The sequence below is a fragment of the Andrena cerasifolii genome, chromosome 16 (genome assembly GCF_050908995.1).
Source record: "Andrena cerasifolii isolate SP2316 chromosome 16, iyAndCera1_principal, whole genome shotgun sequence".
Classification (NCBI taxonomy): domain Eukaryota; kingdom Metazoa; phylum Arthropoda; class Insecta; order Hymenoptera; family Andrenidae; genus Andrena; species Andrena cerasifolii.
In genome coordinates this window covers 4,194,134-4,219,874 of record NC_135133.1, presented here as the reverse complement: position 1 = coordinate 4,219,874, position 25,741 = coordinate 4,194,134, and the positions used below count along the sequence as shown (strand labels likewise).

The 25,741-nt window shown below is 38.7% G+C and overlaps 7 protein-coding genes across 8 annotated transcripts; 4 read left to right on the top strand and 3 right to left on the bottom strand.

The window, feature by feature from the left end:
• The first annotated feature begins 1,347 nt into the window (after positions 1-1,347).
• On the top strand, positions 1,348-6,557 carry LOC143377779 (uncharacterized). The gene is made up of 12 exons (XM_076829475.1): positions 1,348-1,507; positions 1,582-1,715; positions 1,811-1,935; positions 2,023-2,230; positions 2,329-2,572; positions 2,638-2,749; positions 2,825-2,991; positions 3,050-3,165; positions 3,256-3,478; positions 3,563-3,893; positions 3,980-4,279; positions 4,355-6,557. The coding sequence occupies exons 3-12, from the start codon at positions 1,836-1,838 to the stop codon at positions 4,474-4,476; spliced, it is 1,923 nt and encodes a 640-aa protein (XP_076685590.1). The 5' UTR covers positions 1,348-1,507; positions 1,582-1,715; positions 1,811-1,835; the 3' UTR covers positions 4,477-6,557.
• LOC143377793 (glycerophosphodiester phosphodiesterase 1) lies at positions 4,294-6,576 on the bottom strand. The gene is made up of 5 exons (XM_076829508.1): positions 6,241-6,576; positions 5,798-5,973; positions 5,513-5,714; positions 5,205-5,434; positions 4,294-5,099 (listed from the first exon to the last, which is right to left on the bottom strand). Exons 1-5 carry the CDS (start codon positions 6,574-6,576, stop codon positions 4,958-4,960), a joined length of 1,086 nt encoding a protein of 361 aa, XP_076685623.1. The 3' UTR covers positions 4,294-4,957.
• A 672-nt stretch (positions 6,577-7,248) lies between these two features.
• LOC143377796 (40-kDa huntingtin-associated protein) lies at positions 7,249-9,611 on the top strand. 2 transcript variants are annotated; one of them, XM_076829512.1, is made up of 6 exons: positions 7,249-7,452; positions 7,531-7,577; positions 7,656-7,858; positions 8,128-8,432; positions 9,195-9,313; positions 9,385-9,611. In XM_076829512.1, the coding sequence occupies exons 1-6, from the start codon at positions 7,394-7,396 to the stop codon at positions 9,552-9,554; spliced, it is 903 nt and encodes a 300-aa protein (XP_076685627.1). In that variant the 5' UTR covers positions 7,249-7,393; the 3' UTR covers positions 9,555-9,611. The 2 variants fall into 2 exon arrangements, with proteins under 2 accessions (XP_076685627.1, XP_076685628.1); XM_076829513.1 differs by having other exon boundaries at positions 9,375-9,611.
• A 1,363-nt stretch (positions 9,612-10,974) lies between these two features.
• On the top strand, positions 10,975-12,528 carry LOC143377792 (UDP-glucose 4-epimerase). The gene is made up of 6 exons (XM_076829507.1): positions 10,975-11,220; positions 11,302-11,415; positions 11,489-11,665; positions 11,785-11,965; positions 12,045-12,326; positions 12,388-12,528. Exons 1-6 carry the CDS (start codon positions 10,975-10,977, stop codon positions 12,483-12,485), a joined length of 1,098 nt encoding a protein of 365 aa, XP_076685622.1. The 3' UTR covers positions 12,486-12,528.
• On the bottom strand, positions 12,355-14,422 carry Mettl4 (Methyltransferase like 4). Its single transcript, XM_076829506.1, has 5 exons — positions 14,035-14,422; positions 13,591-13,955; positions 13,090-13,264; positions 12,829-13,000; positions 12,355-12,756 (listed from the first exon to the last, which is right to left on the bottom strand). Exons 1-5 carry the CDS (start codon positions 14,287-14,289, stop codon positions 12,566-12,568), a joined length of 1,158 nt encoding a protein of 385 aa, XP_076685621.1. The 5' UTR covers positions 14,290-14,422; the 3' UTR covers positions 12,355-12,565.
• Positions 14,423-14,714: 292 nt separating this feature from the next.
• Positions 14,715-20,096, top strand: LOC143377924 (uncharacterized). Its single transcript, XM_076829731.1, has 7 exons — positions 14,715-15,116; positions 15,269-15,560; positions 15,649-15,749; positions 15,836-16,674; positions 17,627-17,749; positions 17,921-18,133; positions 18,218-20,096. Exons 1-7 carry the CDS (start codon positions 14,920-14,922, stop codon positions 18,403-18,405), a joined length of 1,953 nt encoding a protein of 650 aa, XP_076685846.1. The 5' UTR covers positions 14,715-14,919; the 3' UTR covers positions 18,406-20,096.
• A 503-nt stretch (positions 20,097-20,599) lies between these two features.
• Positions 20,600-25,714, bottom strand: Usp10 (ubiquitin specific protease 10). The gene is made up of 9 exons (XM_076829452.1): positions 25,017-25,714; positions 24,284-24,470; positions 22,818-24,200; positions 22,555-22,753; positions 22,229-22,478; positions 22,065-22,151; positions 21,828-21,992; positions 21,525-21,753; positions 20,600-21,444 (listed from the first exon to the last, which is right to left on the bottom strand). Exons 1-9 carry the CDS (start codon positions 25,032-25,034, stop codon positions 21,158-21,160), a joined length of 2,805 nt encoding a protein of 934 aa, XP_076685567.1. The 5' UTR covers positions 25,035-25,714; the 3' UTR covers positions 20,600-21,157.
• Positions 25,715-25,741: the final 27 nt, after the last annotated feature.

The window sequence follows — 25,741 nt, the reverse complement described above, 5'->3', positions numbered from 1 at the left end:
CATTCTGAAAATTTTTGCCAGATTTTGGCCCAGGTATCAGGAGAACATGAAGCGAAAAGAGGTATTCTGAATTTCAGCGAAACTTCTGCTTCGAATAGTTCTAAGTCTTCGATTCGCTTTCCGGAGACATTACTTTGCGCCACCTCCTTCGAATTAACACTTTATGTAAGAGAACTTTGGAGTTTGGATAGGAATGTTCAAGACGGTTTCTACAATGATAGTACACTTTTCTAGAGTTTTTTATTCCACTTTATTTTCCTCAAAATACATTCAATACATCGCAATGGTGCGATATAGGTAGTATGTACAAATGAATATTAAATAAGTAATAAGTATATTTTCACTTTGTTTTATGTATAAAATCACTAATGCCTTGAGTTCAAAGTTGAGGTTGACAACACGTGTTCCCTTATTTGATGCACTTTACGGTTGTCCAGCAAGAATGATCCAGAAATATTTCCTATAACAGACGAAAAATAAATTATAGCAACTTGTATTATCTCGAAAATTCTAAAAGATTTCTACGTAGGATAGAAATAATAATGATACGTCTTTCAAGCACTGATTTGTTTGTACTTCTTCCTTCAGGAAAGCAAGCACTTTGGCATTAAATCCTGGTTGACAATTGTACGTACTCAACCATGTACGTAATGTAGGCCCACTAGGCAAGTGCAGTTCTTTCCTGATGAAATGATATGCCTCGGGTGAGTAAAAGTATAACGTTAAAGTTTGCTAAAGTATAACACAAAGAGGTATCCTAAATTACAGCCAAACTTCTGCTTCGAATAGTTCTGCGTCTTCGATTCGCTTTCCAGAGACATTACTTTGCGCCACCTCCTTCGAATTAACACTTTATGTATTTAAAACCCTTCCCTTATTCCTTGCTACATTTTACTGAGATAAGTTTTTCCCATTTCTGCTATACAGTTTCATTTATCAGGCAAATGTTATTTTAATATATAAGATTCATAGCATATATTGTGTGTATAGTACTTTAAGCTGCATGCATTGCACTTGTAAAATGTCCATATCACTGAATGTTGAATAAAGTGCTAAGCTAATGCACCTAAATTATGACTATCAGCTGTTAATATATTCTACGTAAAAGTTCCTAATCTGTAAAATGGGAGCATACAATAATTAACACGTATAGCAGAATCACGAAGGGACTACGAAAAGGCAATGTAACAAATTGCAGATAAACATAAGACGGAAATGTGTTATTTTAGCAGCGTCACCTGTGAACTGACGCTTCCCATCGAGTACCATCGAGTGCGCGCGAATCGGTATTCACCATCATAGTGTTACCTTTCCTCTCTTTAGTCTTCGTTATTCATGCTTAACGTGAAAACATTATTTTGTTTACATGTGTCACAATTTAAATTGTAAAATTATGTTGCAATGACAGAAAGTAAGATATTTATTCCAATTCTTCATGTGCTAATAATTAAATGTTGAGCAACTAATTATAATCACAAGAATCCGTCTTCTCCTGTTCATTCAATGGGTTAGTAATGTTAGATATACATTTTAAACTGTAAATTTGCTTGAAACCTTAACAGTACCTAATATCTTTTTCAGATTACGAAAATGTTCTAAAGTATGACTATACCTTAGGGAACTTTAAGAGTTGTGCACAATTATAAGGAATCACAATGTCACTTGAATCTTCTTTAAAGTATATTCGTTGATAACATTATATTTAATATAAGAACGTAAGGAATTAATACCAAAGAATTTTTATAATATACCTGTCTAGACCTGTCTAAAAAATAGCATCCTGTAACAGTTTATTACGCTTTTCTTGCAGGTAATTTGAATAAAACTATCTAAAAATGCAAAGTATCATGCGATCTATAGACGAATGTAACGCCATTCGTTATGCGTCCTATAGAACAGCAGCAAAAATGCAGATTTTACATAAAGAGCTTAGTAGTAAGTTCTCGCGCACTTTACATCGCACTAAGTCGCAATTAAACTAACTGTATTAATACACCTACTAAAGCCTCCCATTTTTCTCAGTGCAATACGTTCAATTGGAATTAATTGCTGGAGTCTTTGAACGTCATAGACTTTCAATCACAGAGAATTGTGTAAATCTAGATCCAAGTGAAATCGAGGACGTCCTTTCCGACATCTATTTTGCAGCATGTAAAGAAAATAATACTAACTTCGACGTCGACCACACTACAAAACTTGCAACAAATTGCATTTTAACTATATTTGATAAGTATGTCGTTATTAATATATCGCTGTATCAATTGATCCACAGCCATTTAAATAGCGCGCGATAGTATTCGATTATTATAAGTCTACTAAACATTGCAGGCAATATTCTAGAAGTGTCTCAGTGTTTTCTGTGAAAGTCGCCGTGATATTAATGAGCTCTGGAAGATTGCAAGAAAAGTACGGGTACCTTTATCAACAATTAGCTGACCACAATGCGTGCTTATCTAAAGCCGGCTTGCATACATTATTAACGAGTATTTGCAAAATCACGGAAATGCTTGGGGAAAGTACAGCGTACGGGTATCAGACCATTCAATCACACATCGACAGTTGTTTTTCAAAGGTATAACAAATTACGATATTCTAATACCTTCGGCTTACGATTAATTACCCCAAATTTCTCGTTAGTCTCAAGGATGTCTCGGAGTGACCGAATCAGAATTTGCGGCATGGATTATGCAAGAGCCTCCTTTGCTTGTTTGGATAACAACATTTAATCGCATGAAATCCGCGGAGCATAGTATGTAATATGTTATGTCTTAAAGTAATCGAGTTTAAATGTTCGTAGAACTTTAGAATATTCCCTCTTTCTCAGTTATACATAACGTTAGGTGCTCGTCATGCAAAACCGTGTCTATTCAAGGACCGCGGTACTCGTGCTTAAAATGCACGGCGTATCACCAGTGTCAACAATGTTTCCTATACAGTAAGATATCAGGAAAGCACAAACTGAAGCATCCAGTTCGTGAATTTTGCACCAAGGTACGCTAACGGCCCTTTCATCTGTTGTACAGAAAAGTCACGTGAAAATATTTTTCAGACTTCAAATCGGGAAGTGACCAAGTTAATTATTGAATTGATAAGAAACAAATTAAGATTGTGCCCTGCCAGGTCTATTCGAATGAACATCGAGGATCAAACTCCGCATGTAACTAGGTTGCTAAACACGAGAAAGATAACAAAGTATACATACACAAGTATCTCACGTACGATGTATTTACTGGCTTCTTTAAATATTTGTTGTAGCAATGAAATAACACGCGCCGACTGCGAATCATTAAGAAGTACGATGAAAAGACGAGTTCTAAGTGACCCACAAAAGGAGCTGCAAAGCATAATCACGCATTTAGAGGAAGAAAATAAACAATTGCAAATCGAATTGCTGGATATACAGGGCACTAAAGCGGAGAGGCTTCAGCGTCACAGAGCTACTATCGAATCCCAGTTGCAGCGTCTAAAACTATTAAAAGTATATTACTATTACTGAATAGACCCCATTGGCGCGGTTTCAATAATTCTAACGGAACTGAAGTATTCATTTCCTTATTCGCAGAAGTGTTTGTTCACCGATAGAGCTCACATGCCTCAAGTAATTAGTCATATGCAGAGTACACCTATGGTTCCGCCGCTGTCGTCAAGATTAGCAGCTTTGCCCATAAATTTCGAATTAAGTCCGATTATACGCCAAGAGAGTATAGAGCATGAATCGAATTCGAACGATACAGATACGCTGCAATCAAATAATTTCAATCCAACGTTATCTGGGGAATGTATCGTCGAAGAAAGCCACGATGTTATTACCAGTGTTGGAGAAGCGTCTACCAGTTCGGGGTTTGGTAACATACTAGAGCCTACTCATATAGAGCTTAGCACATGGATCGGAGGTATATTGCTTTATTAATTTTCTTATCCCGAAAATTGAAGTACTTCTCATCTTTACTATTAGTTTACTGGTACCTTTAACCTCCAGGCTCAAAGAGATCAGAAATGAATCCCCCTGACAGTGGATTCTCGCAATGGTTAGGCTCTAATGATCCCGGGTGCAAGGACGAGAAGTATTTGGTGAAATCTATACCAGCTGGCACTGAAAGTGAATCACCATTGATAATTGCCGAGTCCCTTATGGGCATTCATAGAGATAACACACCATCGTCTTTGCAGAGGCCTGATAAGCATTCACAGCATAGTAGTTTACAAAACATTCAGGGAGATCTGAACGACATACTAGATAGATTACAAAATATGGTCACGGACGACTGCTTACTGGACGGTGAGTTTCTTACATTTCGGCCATAGAAATTGCGTTTATTACAAATAAATACGTTTGTACAAATCGTTATTGTAGATTCTTACGTTGCTAATGACAATTGTAAGCTGAAGCGTGCTACAACGGAAATGGAAGATTTATTAACAGGACTTATCCAAGGTATGGAATCTCGTAAAAGTAAGCTCACCACTATCGTCTGACAATTTTCTCTCTTTTTTAATTACAACTAGTATCTTGCGATTCCAAAGTAAATGTTTAGGAAATAAATGCGCAGCTCCGTCCGCGAAAAGAAGCATTCCAAGTCACTTTAGTAGAGTCCATTTTGTAAACATAGTGTATAGAAATAATGTGCAATGATGCCGAATGTTAGAAAATCTCTTCGCACCCTTTTAAAATTGTCTTAGACAAATATATATATATGTAATAGAAAGCTATACATAAAAAAGAAAAGCAATATATTATTTGGTGAAGAATATCTTTATCAATAGAACTGATACTCGAGGTTTAAATATAAATGAGAAATCTTTTTACTTATCGTAAAGTAAACACCGAATCAGTTGTAAAAACTATATATAAATACGATTCGTCGTTTCTATGAATGGACTAGAGTATCGAATGTAATGGTTTCTGTGTCAATAGTATAAAATATATGCATTTATACTATACGGTATGTATATGGTACTACATATCCTTTTCAAGTAATAACGTGTCTGTTAAATAAGTAACCTTAAATAATCGTGAAAAATGTAATTTCTCTGATGGTAGGTTTACCGTCCACGCCATTACACGAATATCACGGTTATTCCACTCTTCTATAACACGCCTGAAATAAATATTGCGTAAAATATACTTTGTTTCCCATTATACCTATACAGTATCCATCTATCATGTCCAACGATATAAGTAATATAAAAGCATGTGTACATACTGATTTATTATGTCTTTATGCAACAAAATCGTAGAGATACCGACAACATAGTAGACATAACGTTTAAGTGCCCATTCGTATATACTATCTAGTATACAAGCTGCCAGATGCTTCAACGGATTGCTATATCGTGTCGGCCCTGGACCATCTAAACCTAAATACACCGTCCTTGAGAAGTATTGTGGCCGCCAAGCCAAACACGACACGATATCTGGGTTCTTTCTTCTAATCTGTAATGAAAAAAGCGATTGATCGTTACTCAATCGATCTGATATTAAACAAAATCGCTTCTGATATCTTCTTCCTACCATATATACAATAATAGGATTAAAGCTGGATACAACTGCTTTTTGAAGTAGCATCGGATATCTTTTGTACGCATCTAAAATTGTTTGTACTACTTCGGTTCTTTTTTCTTTTATATCTATAATTATCCTTTGCTCGTTATTCAAACATGTTTCTATGGCATTGTAGAACAACGAAATCTTCTCGCCGTCGACAAATTTATCCCTGTAATAAGTAAGAACAATTATATTCAAGTTCTGGTCCTGTAAATGCATTTGCAACAGAAAGCTGTACAGAGATGAATTTACTTAAGCGGATGATTGTGCGTAATATCCAAATCCTTTAATTCTTCCCATGTCATATCTTTAACGAGTCCAGGTTTTCCGGTAAGCCTCTCTATCGTCGAGTCGTGGAACGCTATAGGTACGTTGTCCTTCGTAAGACATAAATCAATTTCAACCGCGGTGCAGCCTCTGTCTTTGCTCTATAAAACATTTTATCAATCGTCATTACTCGCAGCATGGAAGGATGCGACTGTTCCGGACCAAAGTAATAAACCTCTAATTAGTAACTACTATATTAGTCTCTGTATATACAATATAAAATACATAAGCAATCGGTTTTGTTACGAAGGTAGCTAATGTATCAAACTAATTAACAAAAAATAAGTGAGTTTGTTATTTCATCGAATTCTCTTTCGGCGAGTTCTAAGCGTAGAAACAGAAACCATTTATTATGTATGTGATTTTACATTACGAAAAGCTGACAAGCTGTTCTCAGGGAAATCGTACGCTCCGCCACGATGAGCCACCACTCGCATGCAATACTGTTCTCCGTTACCATTGTCCTTGGACACTGTGTTATCTTTTTTCAATAAAAGGGGATTTGCGCCAAGCACTTCTTGCACGACGTGCGACTTTGGCGGCGGAATCCTGGCTATCTTTAATCCGACTGCGATAATAATAGAGCCCCAAACAATCCATGGTATAGAGAAATTATAAAAAACACTTATCGAAATACTCCAGATAGTTTGTAAAAATATCCACAATAAAGCACTGTTTAAAATTAGCTCGATAATTCCATGCATCTTTTATAGAAACTCTTTTTAGTCTGGTTAATGCGTTTTATGAAACAAAAGATGCCAGTGTTATTAACTTTACGTATACGAAGGCATCGGTTACGATACTGTCGTGCGGCACTCCGTATTACTTGGATATATGATCCTGCACATTCTCGCCCGACACTTTTCAACGCTCGGTATCTACAACAGTCTCTGATAACGCTTATTTACACTGCAGTATCTACATTTAACAGAACAACGGCTCGATGTATTTACGCTCGTCGAGCATCAAATACTCCTCGTATCCACGATTTTGTTATTGTACTTGTTAATCGTGGAACTATCGCGTGTTATCCGTATTTGATTGAAACGTTAATTGCAATCATGTTCCGCAGCTTTCATTCCGCCCTGCGATGCAATTATGACGAACGCCGAATGACAATTTACCAGGCCGAACCTTCCGTTCGGCACAAAGTTCAATTTGAACTACGCGTCCACGGAACTAAACTGTGTATGTACTGTCACAATGTGCGAGCTGAAATGTCAGTTAAGTCAGTTTTCAAGTTTGCATTGAGTAGCATTTGTTCATCAATCAAGGAAAATGTGACGCACGGTGACGCACACGGCACACTGCACACCCACAGTGCCACTACTGAATCACGATACACTACTACCGAATACTGCGACCAATTGCACGCACAATACTGTCCTGCAAAATCACAATGGCAGAATCGAGTTGCAAGGTGCGTAATTGCTGTTGCTCGCGATGATCGATGACGCTGAATTAAGAGAACCAAAGTTTACGTGTATTTAAGAATCGACACCTTTAAATCAGAGACAAATAATGGGAGATTCGTTGGATTTTTTGACAAAATACCATAATATATCTAATAAACTAAAGAAGTAAGTATATTATCAGGCATTACTTTACCTTTTATTAAAGCAGTTCTGTTTTGATATTTGCTAATGACTTAATTTCAGACGCTTTTTAAGAAAACCAAATGTTACTGAAGCGAGCGATCAATTTGGTAAGTTAGGTAAAAATTCCGTAACACATGCCTGTTATATGCTGTCACAAATGTATAAAGTTGTCCATTATTTTGTAGGTGGTCTGGCTCTCGAATGCGAGCAAAAAGAATTGTGGCAGTACGCGGGCTTGTGCTCGTTAGCTGCGGCCAGGTGTCAAGGGACATTAGAGAATGCCTCTTCCGAATTAACTTTTCTGATAAAAGCAGGCAGAGAATTTCTTGTGGCTGATAGGAAAAATAAGAATATAGGTTGTCCTTCTATAGGGCAGGAGAATACACAGGTGCGCTACTTCTTGCGCTTAGATTCAGGGACGGCTTTAGCTTACTTGGCACCCCCGGGCAAGATTATCATGGCGCCCCTCCAAGAGCACGAAAATCAATTAGCAGAACAGATATAAATGAATAAAAGCCTACAGTGGTGCCCCTACGAATTTGGTGCCCTGGGCGGCTGCCCTGCCTCCCCCCCCCCCCCCTAAAGCCGGCCCTGCTTAGATTAATAGGCGTTAACACGAATAATGTAAAATGTTACAGTTATAATAATTTGTATCAGGCCGCTGTAAGCTGTTTCGGTCATGCTTTAGCACGTTGCCAAAATCAATCAGGATTCAATACTATGTCCGCTGGATTAGCACTGGAATTGGCTTTAGCTTTAGGTCCTACTTCGGCTGGTATACAGCAGTTGCGAAAAGCTATCGATATCTATCCAACTGCAAAAGCTATTAGTACATTAGTGTCTTACCACATCAAGCTAGGCGATTATGTATCCGCTCTGCAAATTCTTAATGAATTCGTTGAATTTATCGAGGCCAATACCAATGCTGGTGCGAGAGGAAACTACAGCGATGTACTACATAGGTATCGAATATAACTAAAGAATTACAGTCTTCCTCGGATCATTGAAATGTTTTTTTTTCCCGGATTATCGTGAAAGACCTACCCACCCGACAGTTTTGCTTCCTCGCTGCGAGCGAGGGCCTGCGGTCCCGGGTAGGCCGCCCGTTAACTGCCGAGGGCATTAAAACCATTAGGCCAGGTAAAATACCCGGTAGAGAAAAATAAAATGTTCATGTTTTTGATAAATGTTCATGAAAGTAATACCAATGAATTTTTTAAGGTTTCTCTATGAAAATGAGTTCAAACGCGAAGCAATTCGGTCCATTTTTAGTGAACGTCACTACGTTCGCTAAATGTTGTAATTTACACACTGTAAAGTTCTCGTTATACACTATGTAATACTGCAGAAGAGATTTTAAATGGATATTATCAACGACTTCACCAAATTGTAAAATGTCTGCTAAAGATTGGTAATATTCTCACCAAAGTGTAATCGGTAATATGAAAAGTTTCACATTCAATACTGAATGACTCAATTCGCCGTCAACCGAGGGTCTCCCGCTGGTGCGCTATTTCAGTCACTCTCGGTTTATTTCGATCAGTCTCCTTGTCAGACGGTGCGGGCGAGGGCCCTGACAAGGGTCAGTTTATTAGGTGCTAACTACTTCTCCTGCCCCGGTTTATCGAGAATTTCCCGGTCCCCAAATCTTTCTCGATAATCCGGGAAAGACTGTACCTACATTGTGGTAAATTCTGCTGGAACGTAATCACATTAATATATAGGTGTGAAGTAACCAGAGTACTGTTGCTACTTATACTTCAACCATCGCCACAAAGGCTTGCCCCATCCTTGGCACAAGTTTTGGAAAAATATGCATGGATAGAGGAGACTACGAATAATAGTAACAGCCTTAATACATTTGACTTAACAATTTACGTAAATTCTAACTGATTAACGAAAAGTATGTTGCAGATTTTAATATGGACGAGAATGAACTGTTACTCTTACAATCCCTAGTCTTAGCATCTCAATCGCACGATTACCAAGCGTTGTTGGAGCTGGAAGGTGAATTGTGGCCCTACTTAGACGCGGAACAAAGAGAATTATTGCATAAGTTAATACAAGTGTTAACAGCGCAATGAACGAACAATGTACGACTGATAATTGCGTTAATAAACACCCGCGGGGATTTAAATTCACGAAGTCTTGTGAGCTTTTCTTATTCAACCGTGTTTCTTCTCGGAATTTATGAAATTTTCAAAAGAGAAATCCTTTTCTGTTTCCTTTGCGTTTACCCGATGTAAATTCGAAACAGGTTCTCCTGATGAAATATCTTAAGTGGCTTAAGCTAACGATTACATTTTAATGAGTCGGTCTTGTCAAATCGCCGGATGATGCAAGCGGTAACTGTGTGGCTCCCGTGCGTGTGCCACCGTTCCTCCCATTCTTTTCACGAAGGAGGCAGGCAAGTATGTAGACGGCCGGTGTCTGTGTGAAAGGAAGAACTTGTTGCAGCAGAAAGCAAGGACTCGAGAGGGTCGTGGTGTACAGGTGCGCTGTGTGCGTCTCCTCCACAATGGCAGGTACGGCGGCGATGTGGGAAGAGGGGATGTCCTGCGTTCCACGAATATACTAAACTCTACTTTCCTATACCAGAAGACGACGCGAGTGGTCGAGGTGAAGTCAGTGATTACGCGAGCGCGTCCTCGAATCCTTCTGTAACTGCTCGACGTCCTCGCTACCCATAGTCTTCTATTATCGAGGTAAAACGTTTCCACTGCTCTCAAACAGCAGTCGCACTATAATCTCTTTCATTTCATGTACGTTCATGGTTTCTGCATTTCTTCCTACGCATAATTATTACGTTGTCTCCATTCAAGGATAGAATTATCCTCCAATTTATAACGTTCGTGTATTTCAAGCATTACGATTGAAAAGCATCGAACACATTCCACTTGAATTCCTGTTGCGCAGAGTGACGCGAACGTGATTGCAATGCGCCAAAGGTGCTTAATGAAGTTCAGATATACCGTTAAGCACATCAGCGTAACAGTTGAACTTTGAATAATTCTTTTCTCTACATGGACACCAATGAAAAGTCTTTCCCGTTTTCGTCTTCTCCTTACGGAATCTTTCCGTTAATTATCACGTTCGTACGCTCCCCGCGACTCGAAGCGATCCTAAAAGGCCGTGCTGTAAATTCAAAATGTGAATGGAAATACACTCGACTTAAGAACGTAAACTGATTTTTAACAGCCTTGGTTTAACTGGACGCATTTCTACTAAATTGTTAATAATTATACATGCCGCAAGCGTGATGATGTACCACGTGTTTCAATGACCTTGAACTCCACGCAGTTCAATGCAGGTGAACGTCCGAAGCACCTGCATATTTCACCTTGTATCAAAGGCCATTTTCGCAAGATACTCTCACTTATGAAAATGCAAATGTACTGGAACACGATTTGTCACAAATTAGAGATGCAAATGCTAATTTCCTTGGTCGTTAAGGGTGCAGAGTGTACGCTTCAATATTGACATTTGTTCGTTGTAGATAAAAGCATGACCACAGATTGGAGAACCATTTTCGTGACCGGAGGAGCTGGCTACATCGGTAGCCACTGCATCGTGGAGCTTTTGGAAAGCGGCTACGATGTCGTCGCGATAGACAATTTTGCTAATAGCGTAACGGAGGGTAGCGGTGAATCCGCGGCTCTGAAAAGGGTCGAGCAAATAACGGGTAAAAAAGTGACGTTCTACAATTGCGATCTGATTGACCGAGACAAACTCGAAGCGGTGTTCAATAAGGTAAAACCTACAGGCAAGACAAATCTTCGTACATAGTTTAATGTTCAGCTAATTAAACCACATACTGTCTCATGGCTTCAGCACAAAATTGATTGCGTGATCCATTTTGCGGCAATAAAGGCGGTCGGCGAGTCGATGCAAGTTCCGCTTCACTATTATCGAAATAACATTATCGGTGCCATCAATTTACTAGAGGTAGAGTGTAACTGAATAAGTTTCTTCTACGATGTTCCACGTATCGTAAAGAGAGAAATTATACTGTTTCAAGGTAATGAAAGCTGCTGGGTGTTTCCAAATAGTCTTTAGTAGCTCCTGTACCGTGTACGGGGAACCGAATGAACTTCCAATTACAGAGGAGCACTCGACTGGTAATATTACGAATGTATACGGCAGGACGAAGTACTTCATCGAGGAAATGCTTAAAGATATATCGAGAGCTGAAAAGGTACGTTTATCTTAGGTATTTGTTGTAATACTCGCAGTGATACGGAGATGTGAAAGAATACAGAGTTATTTAAACATTCTACAAACCAGATAAGTGCGATATTGTTTTTTGGTCGACAGAATTGGAACATCATTTCGCTAAGATATTTCAATCCAGTGGGTGCTCATTCCAGTGGCTTAATTGGAGAAGATCCTACCAAGCCGTTCACGAATCTAATGCCTTACATAGCGCAGGTGGCCTTGAGGCATAAACCTGAGCTCGTCATTTTTGGAGGCGATTATCCTACGAAAGACGGCACAGGTATGTCTATACTTTTTAATACTTTCTGATCGCTGTAATTACTTGTTCAGGCAGCACCTCCGAACTTCTCTTTTCTCAGGTATACGTGATTATATTCACGTGATGGATTTGGCAGCTGGTCACGTGGCTGCTTTAAATGCGTTACACAAACGACACTCGAGGCTAAAGATTTATAACTTAGGCACCGGTAAAGGCGTGTCTGTACTCGAGCTGATCAAAACCTTTGAGAATGTCACGGGAACGACAGTACCATATGTTATAAAGAGTAGGAGAGAGGGTGACATAGTGTCCATGTATGCTAACACAGACTTAGCGGAGAAAGAGTTAGGATGGAAGACCAAATGTAACGTTGAGCAAATGTGTAAGTTAAATAATATCTCCGCTGTGTATTTGGAATATTTCTAATAATACTTTTAATGCAGGTGAGGACTTCTGGAGGTGGCAAACAATGAATCCGCATGGCTATCGTACTATGATAAAAAACGGCGTTAGTGAACATGTAAATGGCACTTCGAAATAAGTGGCTGTCGGCGAGCCATGGTTAATTTATACTAATAATAAAAACGGACAGTAATACAGAAGTGTCTTTTCAATTTAATCCTAATTAATTAATTGATTTATATCCACGTTACTACTGTTCTGCGCCTCTTTCGTTTCTTCTATGATTGCGTACAGTGATAAATGCTGGAACTTCAGAACCTCAAGGCCCCAACTTGTCCACTCGGGAAGCAAGTATCTTGCGAATATTTCTAAACACTTTGGTTCGTTTGGCAGATATTTCTTCATAACTTCTGCAATTTCGAGGAATGTATTTATACAATTTCATGTATATTCTGCATAGATCATCATTAAGTAGATCTCACCTGTGAGTGGCGGTTTGTGAGAATGTACCGCGCTTGGAACACTTATTAACAATTTCCCATCAGGAATGTTTATTTCATTACCATCTAATACGGATCCCAAAACTAATAACTCGTAAGGCTGTTTACCAAGCGCCAAGTTGAAGTTACATATTGTAGCTCCTACTTGAGTGACCTGAAACAGAAAACAAACAAAGATTAGCGTTTATTCGAAAAGCTTTATCCTTTGGCAACCGCACGGATTTGAAGTAATTACACGCTTACCTTGATCCAGTACCATTTCGCTCTATACTTAACACCCCAAGATGGAAATATATCATTAAAAATACTGTGCAGATGGCTCGGAGCATTAGTACACCATATTGCTACGAGCCCGTTGGAACATAATAATTTCCCAATGGGTATCTTGGCCAATTCCTCATTGTACATCATTTTATAACTGTTAAACACAAGGATATGAAACAAAATCTGCGTGGTACGTGCTATACGATTCATAGCAGATAGCTGTTAGTAACATTATACAAAAAGAAATGCTATTTTGATTAAAGAAACAAATAATGTGATTCAGAGCCATATAAACATTGCTTTAACATTCCTCAACAAGGATTTTTTATGTCGAAAAGTTGCATCTAAAATCTTATTTACCCATATGCTTGCAAAACTGAGAACAAGGAAAACTTATACTATTATCAATGTCCTTATTCTCGTTAAATTGTTCAGAGAGTTTGCTTTTTTATTGGCTTATACTGAACCATACTAGATCACCTAGCTTCTAAATATCTGGTCTTTTTTCTTCTTATGGACTTGTTCCACCAAGGAGGATCCAACAGTATAAAATCGTACTGATTGTTTAGCTCCAGTTTCGCTGCGATGTCTCGTACATCGTAGCAATAGAAGCTACATTTCTCGGGAAAAACGTATCTCTTATCCTTCACTTCTGACGTAATAGCTACGTCCGCGTCATTGCAACCATAAAAGTTCTCCTCTTCGCTAGAGAACGTGTCCTGATACACCTTTTGCGACGCCACGCGCGCTGCTTCGTTATTATCAGGCGTTATATTAAAGGAAAACAATCCCTCGGCCTTCGCCAGTGAGACCACTTTGTTGAACGTCTGTTTGACATAATTTATCTGCGGGATAAATGATCACAAATGTTACAAGCGATAAAAATAAGAATTTCGTCTTCTATACATTTACCTACGCGCATACCTCTTTTAAATCGTCATCCGGTAGAAGTTTCGAACGTTTCCTCTTTTTACTTGTACTTTGCAATGGAATTTCTTCGCGCTGACTGGACTTGGTTATCTGATTTTCACGTAAATACTGAGAATTTATCTCGAACAGTGTTTCGTTGAACATTAACCTGCTCTGCGAGTCACCATTCGTTACAGTTTTATAGATACTGTTAAGGTGCTGCAAGTGGGATATGATCCAGCCTTCTTCGGTAGAGAAAATTAAGCTCATAATGAAACGCACTGGACCGCAAATCACAGACAGTTGTACATTTTCAATTAACTTATGCTACTTTGTCCCATTCCTTGCGCAAACATCAACATTCAACAGAGATATCTCATCGTAGGCGGCAGGGCCGGCAGGTATTTTCGATTACGAGCAGGGTTCACAGCGATTAATTGCAGAGAATGGAGGGGAAAACACCCACAGGAGTGGTGATAATGTGTGCGTGAACTGACGCCAGCTATCTATTTCCCGGCGACGCTGGTTAGCCGTGGTTAGCTTCGCGTTGGCGCCACTTGGCTGGCTTGGCGCTGGCGTCAGTTCACGCACACATTACCACCACTCCTGTGGGTGTTTCCCCCTCCATTCTCTGCAATTAATCGCTGTGAACCTGATTACGAGCAATTACGAGTGACTTGAAGTTTCAGCAAACCACATCCCCTAATCGTTGTTATGGCAACATCTATGTTCGATTAAGTAAAAGAAAATGGCGCCCACGTTGAATATTTGATAGGTTAACATAAATCATTGTTGTGTTTCTTTCCTTTAATGTTTCAATAAACGCAGTGAGCACAAACACGTCACTGTGCCGATACTGCTAATTATTGTAAAAGCGAAGGAGCCGGTATAACAGGAAACATGAGAATCGCCGTGGAAGGTTGTGCACACGGTGAATTAGATATTATCTACGAAACTATTCAAGAAATGGAAAAAGCTGACGGGAAGAAAGTGGATTTACTTATTTGCTGTGGAGATTTCCAGTCCACGAGGAATCTAAGTGATCTAAGTTGCATGGCTGTACCTGATAAATATAAGGATATGTGTACCTTCTACAAGTGAGTGGTACAATCCTAAATCACTGTCGAGTAGTAGTAGTTGGGCTAGTTTTAAGGTTCCATCGCAAATTATATTTCCTTTACCATTTCTGTTGGAAGTTTTCAAACCCCTACTTTCACGGAATGTATGTAAATCCTCCTATATGTTATAGATATTATTCGGGAGAGAAAGTCGCGCCTGTGCTAACGATATTTATCGGGGGAAATCATGAAGCGTCGAATTACCTCCAAGAGTTGCCATATGGTGGATGGGTAGCGCCTAATATCTATTATATTGGATATGCCAGCGTGGTGACGATAGGTGGTATTAGAATCGCTGGGCTATCAGGAATTTTCAAGAATCAGCACTGGATGCAAGGACACTACGAAAAGTCTCCTTATAATGACAGCACAATTAGAAGTGTATATCACATTAGAAACTTAGAAGTATTTAGATTGAAGCAGGTAATATCCTTCTCGTTCCGAGTGGGCTGAACTTTTTTCTAATATTTCTGTTTCACTTTGTGGCATTATGCTGTGTGTCTCTTTGTAGCTCACGGGGAACATTGATATTTTCTTATCTCACGATTGGCCAATGGGAATAACGAAATACGGAGACGAAACTGCTCTATTGAAAGGAAAACCTTTCTTCAAGTAAGCTGGCTAAAAATCTCCTTTATTTGATGTCGTAATTCACACGAATATATGTCCAGCAACAGTTCAATTCTTTTGCATTACAGAAATGACATTGAGAATAATACGCTCGGTAGCCCACCAAGTATGGAGCTTTTGGAGCACCACTATCCGAATTATTGGTTTTCCGCACATTTACACTGCAAATTTGCAGCCCTTGTCCCCGAGAAGGATGGAACAAGAGTGACTAAATTTCTGGCACTAGATAAATGTCTTCCGAAAAGAAAGTTCCTTCAGATACTCGAAGTAGAACACAATCCAGATTTACCACTGAAACTACAGTACGATTTAGAGTGGTTAACGATATTATATTTGACGAACCATTTATTAAGCGTTAAACACGGTATCCATTATATGCCTGGACAGTATGGCAACAGCAGATGGATATTCACACCATCTGTAGATGAAAAGACGAACGTTTTAAAGAAATTTAACTGCCACTTAGAGATTCCGTTGAATTTCACGCAAACTGTAAAGCCTTACAATCCTGATGCTTCAGATATTTCGATTGAGTCGCCAAAGTTATTAATTAATAATCAGACTACGCAGTTTTGTGACGTTCTGGGTATCGACGATCCATCTGTTTTACTACAACTGATGTGTAACATAAAGGAATCTAAATCAAACGAATCGTTACTGGAAACTTCGTGCGAACAAATATCAAGTTCCAACGAAATCTCTATTTCATACGAAGAAGACAATGTTTTAAACTCCACGTTCGATGGAAGCTTAACTGGTGATTCGTTTAATCGAACATCGTCATTAAATTTGTCTCCTAAGAGTAATAGCGAAGAACAAGATTTAGAAATAAGTAGTAGTAAAGAAGCTGCAGATGAAAGTCTAAATAGTCGGACGTCGCCAGTTAACTTTGTTTGTACAGACAACAGTGAGTTCAATAATGATTAATTGTAATCAGGGGCGGATTTGGGTGTAGGCTAAGTAGTTGCAGCCTAGGGCGGCAAATTTTGGGCGAAAGAAATTGGAAAAGGTTTAAACGCAGTGGCTCGAGACAACTTTAAAGACAATTCACTTTTTTCATATAGCGAATTAGCAATGACTCAGATGTGAGTTGAATTAATTGAAATTGTCTCGACTCTCTTGAATTAAAATATTTGCGACGCAAATATTGCAGACGCTTGTTAGCCTAGGGGCGCCAAATCTTCAAATCCGTCCCTGATTGTAATTTATATACTATGTTACTTAAGCTATCTAGTAAAAGACAATGTTTCTATTTCAGGCAATACTCCTGTCATAGAAATCGAGCCAAATTGTAAGAAATTTAAGCGACGGAATTATTCTATGTATTCCAATACACTTTGAAGACTGACCAATGCTGTAACTGAGCGATTAAGTCTGGAATCATTTGTCTCCAGTCCAAACAATGTTATATATTATAGACACTATTGAATTATGTGATAAATGAACATGTACATAAGGATAATCCTTACGATTCTCCTCTTTCTTTTAGAAAATTATTTTCTATTAATGCAGAAAGACATTAAAGATACTGTTGTATATTAGCTGTTTGTAGTTAATAAACGTACTCTAATTTATTACATGATTTCATCCTTATTTCGATCTGCTCGGCTCTCATTCTCTGTTTGACAGTTGATGCCATTATTGTTGCCCGTACATATGTATACACACATATACTATATATGGACCTCACGAATGTGAGGTTAGGAAACTGTCTACATTCCAACAACGAAGTGACACTGATAGTTACACGCAAAAACTAGTTGCACACTTGTTTTTGCAAAATAATGGGGAGATGAAAAAAAGCATATGTTGATGTAGCAGTAATTCTTACCATAGTTAATAAAGTGAAATGAAATAAATTCATCGCTATCGACACAGAATGGACAAATTAACTATCATCTCGGGGACGTTGTTCCTCGCTGCCGATATATTCGCGATTGTCAGCCTTGCTATGCCCGATTGGATTATTACCGATGTTGGTGGTGAGCGACTATAAATAAAATTATTCACCGCCATTATTAATTTTTCCATAATAATTACGTAATTTCAATCCTAAGATTATGCTACTCCGAATTTAAATTATTTACGAAATGATTGATGGAAATGATGGATTCATTCTTTGCTTCACAGTGTTGCCTTTTTATATTTTACAGGCGATACACGATTAGGGCTGGTGTTCTCATGTATGACACTGTACAACAGGCCTCAAGTTTGTTACAATCCAAATTTGCAGCCCGAATGGCTAATGGCTCTGGTTTGCATTTTAGTCGGTATCGTTTTCATAAGCACAACAATAGTACTGCTGGCTGGTACCCGTTGGGATCGCAATGTTATTCATGTAGCGAGATGGATGGGATTTACGGCTAGTGAGTATGAGAAGAGAGACCGATTACTTTATAGGCAAAAAGGAATTATGATACCAATATGGAAGATATGAAATTGCGTTTCAGTGGTGCTGTTTTGCCTGGCAGCAGTTTTATTTCCTATGGGCTTCCACATCGACGAAATTGGCGGACAACCGTATCAGTTACCGAATTCCCATCAAGTTGGTATTTCTTACATTCTTTTCGTTTTAGCATTATGGATTACGGTAATCTCAGAGTTATTCGCCGGTAAAGTTTGTCTGCCGCATTTTTAGCATTTCTCGTGTATCAGGTGTATCTGTTACACATGTTTGATATTGATAGTTTGTATGATTCTCTTTCCCGATTATTTATTTAAACTGTATGACCTCATACTGTGTAATATATAACAAAAGTTCTGTTAAACGACACAGAGCTAATTCTTAATAAGTAATGATAGCGAAATTTAATAAATTGTTAATAAAGAATAGCAGGAAGTATTGTACAGATCTTTGTCTAGCGTTTATGTAGTATTTAAGAGAAATCGGCATAGACTTTGAATGTTCTTAGAGCAGTATGCTAGAGAGTACTTGTAGCGTAAAATGTTAAGTGCAGAGCATTCGATATAATATTTTACAATAAACTGTGAACAAATTTTTCATAACATATATACATACTTTTATTAGTTTCTATAAACTTTAGATAGCTATTTACATTTCCATAGGAAGTAAATGAAAACTATTATTTTATATTTTATCGTATAAATTACAACTGTAAAATTTTTACTTAGAATAATTCTTATCTACATTATCTGGTGAATAACATGTAAATAATGTATGTAAGGTGTTTTGCCATGGGATACTATGACTTCACTGCTTTATCAAACTATAATATTCGCGTATAAATATTATTTCATCTGAATTCTAAGGAATTCAAATAGGAAAAGGAAAAGAGACAACAAAGTTAGCAAATCATATCTGTATTAACCCAAAGCAAAACAAAACTATTAACATTTTATCCATATAACACCAATTCAGTAAAGATTAATTTGTATAATTTTACCACACTTATTCGATAATAAGTATCTTGAAATAAATTAAGCATTCTGCCCGAAGTATAAACTCTTTAAATAATTCCCTCCATTAAATTTATTATAAAATAAATGGTTCCAACTGCAGCATGTACAAAAGGGGAATACATGAACGAGTATATTTTTTTTCCTTTTTTTCTTCTTTTCTCCGAGAAATTATTAATTAAAGATGCGAATCTAACACATACAATGCAGTTTTGTACACAAGTTTTGCGTCGGTTTATGCAATCACCCTCATTAGCAACGTTGATATTCCATCTTACCAATTATTTCTCAAACTAGAAAAAACATACAAGCTCTCCCCGAAACGATGGGGTAAGCCAAAACATCAGTCACAACACAAATCCCTGATCCCATAAAAGATCGAAAAGCGACTTACCATTTCGCAATCTGAGAGTCTGTTTTCAAGATAGGGGCAATTCAAGTTCAAGTAGAAGCTTGACTTCCGGGCCGCACCATTTGAATTTGAATGTTAACAGTGGCTACGCTTAAAAAGCTAGAACCTAAATTATCAAAACTGCACGCTGCTTTTACGTTCGCGATATTACACACATTGTCTTCGTTTGCCATCTTGGTGGATGAATTTGTTAATAAATTTACGCTAAACCGCAACGTGATAATAACAACGCGTCCTTCAACAGTTCACCGTCGCGAACCTCGCGCTAGCACGGCGCGATTAATACTGTTTGCTCGGCGAAAGGTGCGAATGGGGTAATGGAGTGGGAGAATTATAGGCACACTATCTCGATAGCTCTGTGCGACGTTTACGACTGATTGTGACTAATGACAAAATAAGTGTCAGGGTTCGCTGTGTTAGTTAGCACGCACAGACAGTATCTATTGTACGGTTTCCTAATGACAGTGATAAAAAAAGAAAAGAAAAAAAACAACCATGCATGCATGGCAAAATTCAGGCCATTTCTCATCACACTGGCTACACATTTCCCAATTAATTTACTCGCTATATTTTCCATGCATCCTGGAATTCAGGACAGTGATCTGGTTTTCATCCGGCTACTTAACATTTAGAAAATGCGGGTCGGAAGTTTGCACGTTCAAACATCCTACAATCATTTAAAAATGGAAAAGTAAGTCTCAGATTGCAAAATGATAAAGGATTCTTCGATACCTTTTGGCACGACTCCCTGTATTTTTAGTTTCGTTCCATACATTTACCGTTGCATACGCGCGCGGATTGGGGCGGCAGAGAGATCGAAAAGCGTATAATACTGGAAGCAATAAATACAATATTTGAATAGTGTTTCAATCACATTTCCACGATTAGATAGAAGACGTTAAATCGGGGTATTAGAGAATGAAGAAATTATTGGCAAGTTGGAATGCGTATTTATAAGCGCGCGGGAAGGTTATTTACAAAAATAACTTAAGGCAATACCATGTTCTTTTTTCTTTTCTCTTTTTTTGGATATATATAAAATTTGCATTTCATAGAAATTTTGTCATTAAAGTAGAAAAACTTCTCACGCTATATTTCTTTTCTTCTCCTACAAAGCTATCGTGCACGCTTCTCCTTGCGTATTGTATACCCAATGATCAGATAAGAAAGATATGTACAAGAGATGTCGACATTTAATATTCTCATAAAATGTAATGTGTATGCGCTTAATTATGTAACTTCAATAAAACTATGAGTGCCAAAATCAAAACTCTTAGTTAACTTCAACTTTAACTATTTTTTTTTATTATTATTATTTCGTGTACCAAGAAAACTATGCATAAAACTTGTAACAACAATCTTAGTACAAATATTCGATGGAAGTACAGCATGTTAAAAGGAAACAGTTTCTCTATTTTCTCATGATATTGGATAATAAACACTCTCTGTATTTAGATACAAATATCAACAAGAACCACAAAAACTGTAAAAGCCATTTCCTCAAACTGCCTCTTTTTAGATTTAAAATATAGTCTCACCTACACGTTCAATGCATCCCTTTTTAACGTGTCTTACAGCTATTCGACTGATTATTCCCGATAGTATCGCATCTTCGATAATATAATAAATATGGAACTCTGGGAGGGGTTGGCTTTAATACGTTACTCTCTGAAACACCTTTTAATGAACTATCGTCATACCTGACCCAACCGCCATATCCCACGTGAAACGCGTCCGTGACATAATGGCCTTTCGTTGCTTCTTTACCGTCGTGATAAGTAACTGCGAACAGTTTATAGTGCTTCTGCTTTGGATTCAATTTCTTCACAGCGTTCGGCGACAAGAATTCTGCAACAAACAAGTTCGGTACATAGTTTGTACGGTCTCTTTTCTGAAACGAATTTATCTGGCGCAATTCGTTTACTCACTACTATCCAGTTTCAAATCGATGGGGAACTCGACGCTCTTCACGATTTTTGAGCAACCGTCGAGTTTGTAGTCGAACCACTTTAGATGTAATATAAGAATCACGGGTAATTCTTCCAAGGTAACTTGCTTCCAAGCCTCTATCTGTTGTTTTGTTTTACTACACGTCATCCCTTCTAACTGGTCTTTTCCAACCAGAATCTCCAGCGCGCCTTTCACGGACTCCGCTTTCTAAAAGCAGAACGTTTCGTTATAGGCCTCGCAAGCCTCAGTTCCCATAAATGGTGTTTCGAAACGATCGATACCTCGATATCCAGTTGCAACGTGAAGAATGGCTGGACGTTATCTGTTGGTTGTTCCCCGGCTCGTGATACTCTGGACCGCAATTGTCCACGGAATATGTCTGATAGTGGCGTTCTCCCGAATTCGGTGCACCGTGTGATCGATCCCTTATTCTTTGGACCCATAACCTACAGCAAACTAATATTATTTTTCTACTGCAGACAATTATTGCCTTATGTAACACTAGAAATGTATTCTACCTTCCATTCCTCTTCTCCGCTGTTATAGTTTATATTGCTTTCAACATTAGCCGTTACGGTTTGGTCGTTATTTACTAATTTAATAAGCTGAAATATATAATTGTCGATTATTTAAATTTCATCGCTAACGCGCAGAATTCGGGTAGATGATAGTCCGTTCGTACTTCGAGCATTTCGTCGTTGATACCGTTCAGAAGGCACGAAAGAAATTCTTCTGCATCTTCTTGGCGCCCTTCTACGGAAAATACACCCGCAGCCGATGTATTTTTTAACATTGTATATACATAACAAGGTTCAAAGGCCACTCCACTTTGTATATCTACCACCGTGTCTTCCCCGCGTTTGTTCGCTCTGTCTTTCCTAGCCAATCGTGCACCGTCTGACAAAGGTGTGAACTCGTGTACAAATTTAATCCTGTGCAGGGGAGAAAGTTCGTTAGTAATACCATTGAAATAGAGCTGCACGCGTTATATTCGGAAGTTTAACTTACATATTATCGATCAGTGGAGTGGAAGACATTTTACCGGGATTTTTAGAGTGCGGCAGCGCCATCAGGAGATTGTAAAAAGGTGGACAAGCGAGCAAGGCTTGTAATATGCTATTAATGTAACAATAATTGCTACGATTTGTCAATCCCCGTGGTAATAAGCTTACAGTCTGTTTGTCCATGTGATAGCTCAACAGAAATTCTAGAAAATTACACGACGATCAGTTTACAGATTTATTAGCGAGCTTTATAAAAGTGATACGTACCACCCATGCGGTAGACAATGGGATCATTGAAACGGTTCTGCAACGGCTCTGTACTTAAATTTTTACTTTCATTTGCGACGCTCTGCGTGTTGGATGAAACAGTATCATTCGTTACAGCCGTTGCGCCAGTACGTTGGTCTTTTTCCGTCGCTTGCGACTGTGGTTTCGGAGTAATATTATTTTCTGTGATTGGGCTAGCGGGTAAAGGATTAATACGAGCCATAGGCTTGTAATTTGACGGGGTTGACTGTGTCTCTGCGCTCCCTTTTTTCAAAATACTGGCCCAAGATATGCTAGATATACCTGACGACGATGTACTGGGCACAGTTATCGGAGCACTCGTAGTAACAGAAGAATTATTCGGCGTCTTAATAATAACTTCATCCTGCGTGCTCTTCGCGGGAGTGTCCTCTTTCTGCGCCTCGTTCTCACCTTTGGTGACCGGCTTCGATAATGTCTTCACGACAGTGGTCTTAATGCTAGAAACGGTTTCATTTTGATAGTCTTTGTCGGATTCCCCGTTCTGCTTCACCTCGATACTACTGTTAATATTTACGCACGGCACGTCGCTCTTCTCGGTCCCGTTGCAATTCTCATTTACAGTCGACACGATATTGTGCTCTATCTTTACATTTACAGGGGGCACTTTCCCGTTCGTATTTGAATTCTTTCTGTTCGCAGTATTCTCGTCCGCGTTATCGGTGCACTGCTCTACCTTACTGTTATTTACAGTTATCACTGTGGTGACTATATTGGTCTGCGAAGAGTTGTCTTCTTCGTTTATTTGGTGAAACGGCTGCTTGACGGGAGTGTAGACATTCTGCGCGCGTTTGTCGTGCGACTTTGTTGCCTGTACTTTGGTGCACTCTTGAGTGGGTTGCGAGAGCACAGGTGCCGTTTGTCGGACGCATCTCATATTTCCTGTGGGATGATGGTACGGAGGGTATCCGTAGGTAGGTTGGGCATGCGGATGCGTACTTGTATGCGTATGAAGATTCGGCTGGTATATCGCTAACGGAGGATAATGTACATGGCCAGAGAACTGCTGCTGCTGCGTCTGATCTGGATACATAACTACAAACGACAGCTGAGGATGGAATTGGCTTTGCTCTCCCATGTATCCCGACTGCATTTCATTAGCAGGATTCATCCCACGATTGAAGTTATCTCTTCTTATTCCTCTTCCCCGATTACTCCTTCTAGTATTCTCCCTATTACAGCTGACATCGTGAATCTCGCCTCCGAGATTGTATCCAGGATGAGAATAAGTCATCGCAGGCATGAACGGTTGTATATGGGCGTCTGTTGGGACAGGGTACAGAGGTGGCCCCTGCCAGTCGCTGCACATTATTTGCTGCGTGTACGAAGGTGGTGGTGGTATCGCTAAATGAAATATGAAATTTTAAGAGCTATACAGTGTCTGGCGAACAGCCGAATGCGGTTACAGTATTTCTTAACAGAATTACCATTATGATACCACTGATTCTGTAGTGGTGGAATCTCTGTTACAGAAGCATTGATGTCATTATTAGTTTCGATCGTGTCCCATGGTAATTTTAAGGCATCTGTAGTGATATTGGATTTCAAAATACCTATTAAATGATTCTTATCATTCTCATTTAAATCGTGTAGATCCAAGAATTGAAAGTCAAGCTGAAAGAAAATGGCACGAATGAACATAGATGAAAGTGCTTTTCACGAGGACGTTCCCATAAAGTTTATTTTAATCGTAAGGAGAGATTGCGTACAGGAGACACATAGTATTCGCAAACAAGTTTAGGTCAATCAATAAACAGCAGTCTTACCTGGTGACCACCTTTTTCTTTAACTAACTATGCATTCGAAAGGCTTAATAGATTCCTGAGAATTTATTAGAAAAGAATATACATGAGATTGGTATACGAAGGAGAATTAATACAGATCAGTGCAAGCACAATAATGATTTATACAATTTACGATATTGCTTAAAAGTGAATGTATTTTCTTCCCTAAAGCTTACATAAGTAATATGTTAAACCATTCGCGTCTAAACGAGATACTTCATTCCCTATACTTTATTCTATAATCAATAATACTTTCAATTTTATCATGTAACCATACACCTAACCTCAAGTCTCATGGCACACGGAGGAGCTGTTAGTAGCAGATATAAATCTATTTATACGCTAATTGGTAAATATTCCTCTAAGCATATCATACCTCATTCCGAACATCCATGGTTAAATCCGTACGTGGTATAAAACATTAAAAACAATACCAGCAGAGAGACATGAGGCTCCGGTGATTTGTGTCGGCAATAAAAAGGGTCGACGTTGACGTTATCGCGGATTTCGTTCTCTACCCTCGTGAAAATCGTGTAAAAAGTGTGCTGGTTTATAAAAATACAGTGTACGTATTATCTTGTGCGGTAATAAAACGGAGTAAGGGAGTGCGGGCTGTTAACAAATTACACAATATGAACGATCATATTTCGGCAGTTGTGTAGTTAAAATGGGCCAAGCACGTTGCTTCACTGCCGTCCGTTCCTTCTCTTCGCGATATTGGCGTCGCCACTATCATTACTAGTGCTTTGCAGGGATATCTATCGAAACTCACTTTCCCGCTCTTCTGTCCCCTGTCTTTTTTCTATATTAGCTAGCTCTGACTAACGGCGACGATTTCTCGCGACCCAAGTCCCCATCTGTTCCCTGTAATTAGCGTTTTCACGGGGAAAGTATTAGCCTGCGCATTTCGCCCAGTGTCATTGAAGATCATGCTACTTGCAGCAATAGAGTTATCATGGAGAGTTACAGCTCGTTACGCAATCATCCTTTATCAACGATATCGTCCATTTATAGCTTCCAAAAGTTCTACAAATCATGTTCGCGTTACGGGGCTAGAAGTGCAATAGCGATCTGCCAGTAAACAGTGCAATAAAATACTTT

Excerpts from the sequence above, each read along its gene's own strand:
- LOC143377779 (XM_076829475.1), top strand. The coding sequence starts at position 1,836 with ATGCAAAGTATCATGCGATCTATAGACGAATGTAACGCCATTCGTTAT. Across the intron at positions 2,573-2,637 it reads TCGACAGTTGTTTTTCAAAG|TCTCAAGGATGTCTCGGAGT; the intron begins GTATAACAAATT and ends ATTTCTCGTTAG. Across the intron at positions 2,750-2,824 it reads CATGAAATCCGCGGAGCATA|TTATACATAACGTTAGGTGC; the intron begins GTATGTAATATG and ends CCTCTTTCTCAG.
- LOC143377793 (XM_076829508.1), bottom strand. The coding sequence starts at position 6,576 with ATGCATGGAATTATCGAGCTAATTTTAAACAGTGCTTTATTGTGGATA. Across the intron at positions 5,435-5,512 it reads ATCCTATTATTGTATATATG|ATTAGAAGAAAGAACCCAGA; the intron begins GTAGGAAGAAGA and ends TTTTCATTACAG. Across the intron at positions 5,100-5,204 it reads CATAAAGACATAATAAATCA|GCGTGTTATAGAAGAGTGGA; the intron begins GTATGTACACAT and ends TATTTATTTCAG.
- LOC143377796 (XM_076829512.1), top strand. The coding sequence starts at position 7,394 with ATGGGAGATTCGTTGGATTTTTTGACAAAATACCATAATATATCTAAT. Across the intron at positions 7,859-8,127 it reads TAGGGCAGGAGAATACACAG|GCCGCTGTAAGCTGTTTCGG; the intron begins GTGCGCTACTTC and ends AATTTGTATCAG. Across the intron at positions 8,433-9,194 it reads TACAGCGATGTACTACATAG|GTGTGAAGTAACCAGAGTAC; the intron begins GTATCGAATATA and ends ATTAATATATAG.
- LOC143377792 (XM_076829507.1), top strand. The coding sequence starts at position 10,975 with ATGACCACAGATTGGAGAACCATTTTCGTGACCGGAGGAGCTGGCTAC. Across the intron at positions 11,666-11,784 it reads ATATATCGAGAGCTGAAAAG|AATTGGAACATCATTTCGCT; the intron begins GTACGTTTATCT and ends TTTGGTCGACAG. Across the intron at positions 11,966-12,044 it reads TCCTACGAAAGACGGCACAG|GTATACGTGATTATATTCAC; the intron begins GTATGTCTATAC and ends CTCTTTTCTCAG.
- Mettl4 (XM_076829506.1), bottom strand. The coding sequence starts at position 14,289 with ATGAGCTTAATTTTCTCTACCGAAGAAGGCTGGATCATATCCCACTTG. Across the intron at positions 13,956-14,034 it reads CGGATGACGATTTAAAAGAG|ATAAATTATGTCAAACAGAC; the intron begins GTATGCGCGTAG and ends TTTATCCCGCAG. Across the intron at positions 13,265-13,590 it reads ACCAGATATTTAGAAGCTAG|TTATAAAATGATGTACAATG; the intron begins GTGATCTAGTAT and ends TGTGTTTAACAG.
- LOC143377924 (XM_076829731.1), top strand. The coding sequence starts at position 14,920 with ATGAGAATCGCCGTGGAAGGTTGTGCACACGGTGAATTAGATATTATC. Across the intron at positions 15,561-15,648 it reads AAGTATTTAGATTGAAGCAG|CTCACGGGGAACATTGATAT; the intron begins GTAATATCCTTC and ends GTCTCTTTGTAG. Across the intron at positions 15,750-15,835 it reads AAAGGAAAACCTTTCTTCAA|AAATGACATTGAGAATAATA; the intron begins GTAAGCTGGCTA and ends TTTGCATTACAG.
- Usp10 (XM_076829452.1), bottom strand. Across the intron at positions 22,479-22,554 it reads ACTCCACTGATCGATAATAT|GATTAAATTTGTACACGAGT; the intron begins GTAAGTTAAACT and ends TCCCCTGCACAG. Across the intron at positions 22,152-22,228 it reads TCAACGACGAAATGCTCGAA|CTTATTAAATTAGTAAATAA; the intron begins GTACGAACGGAC and ends TATATATTTCAG.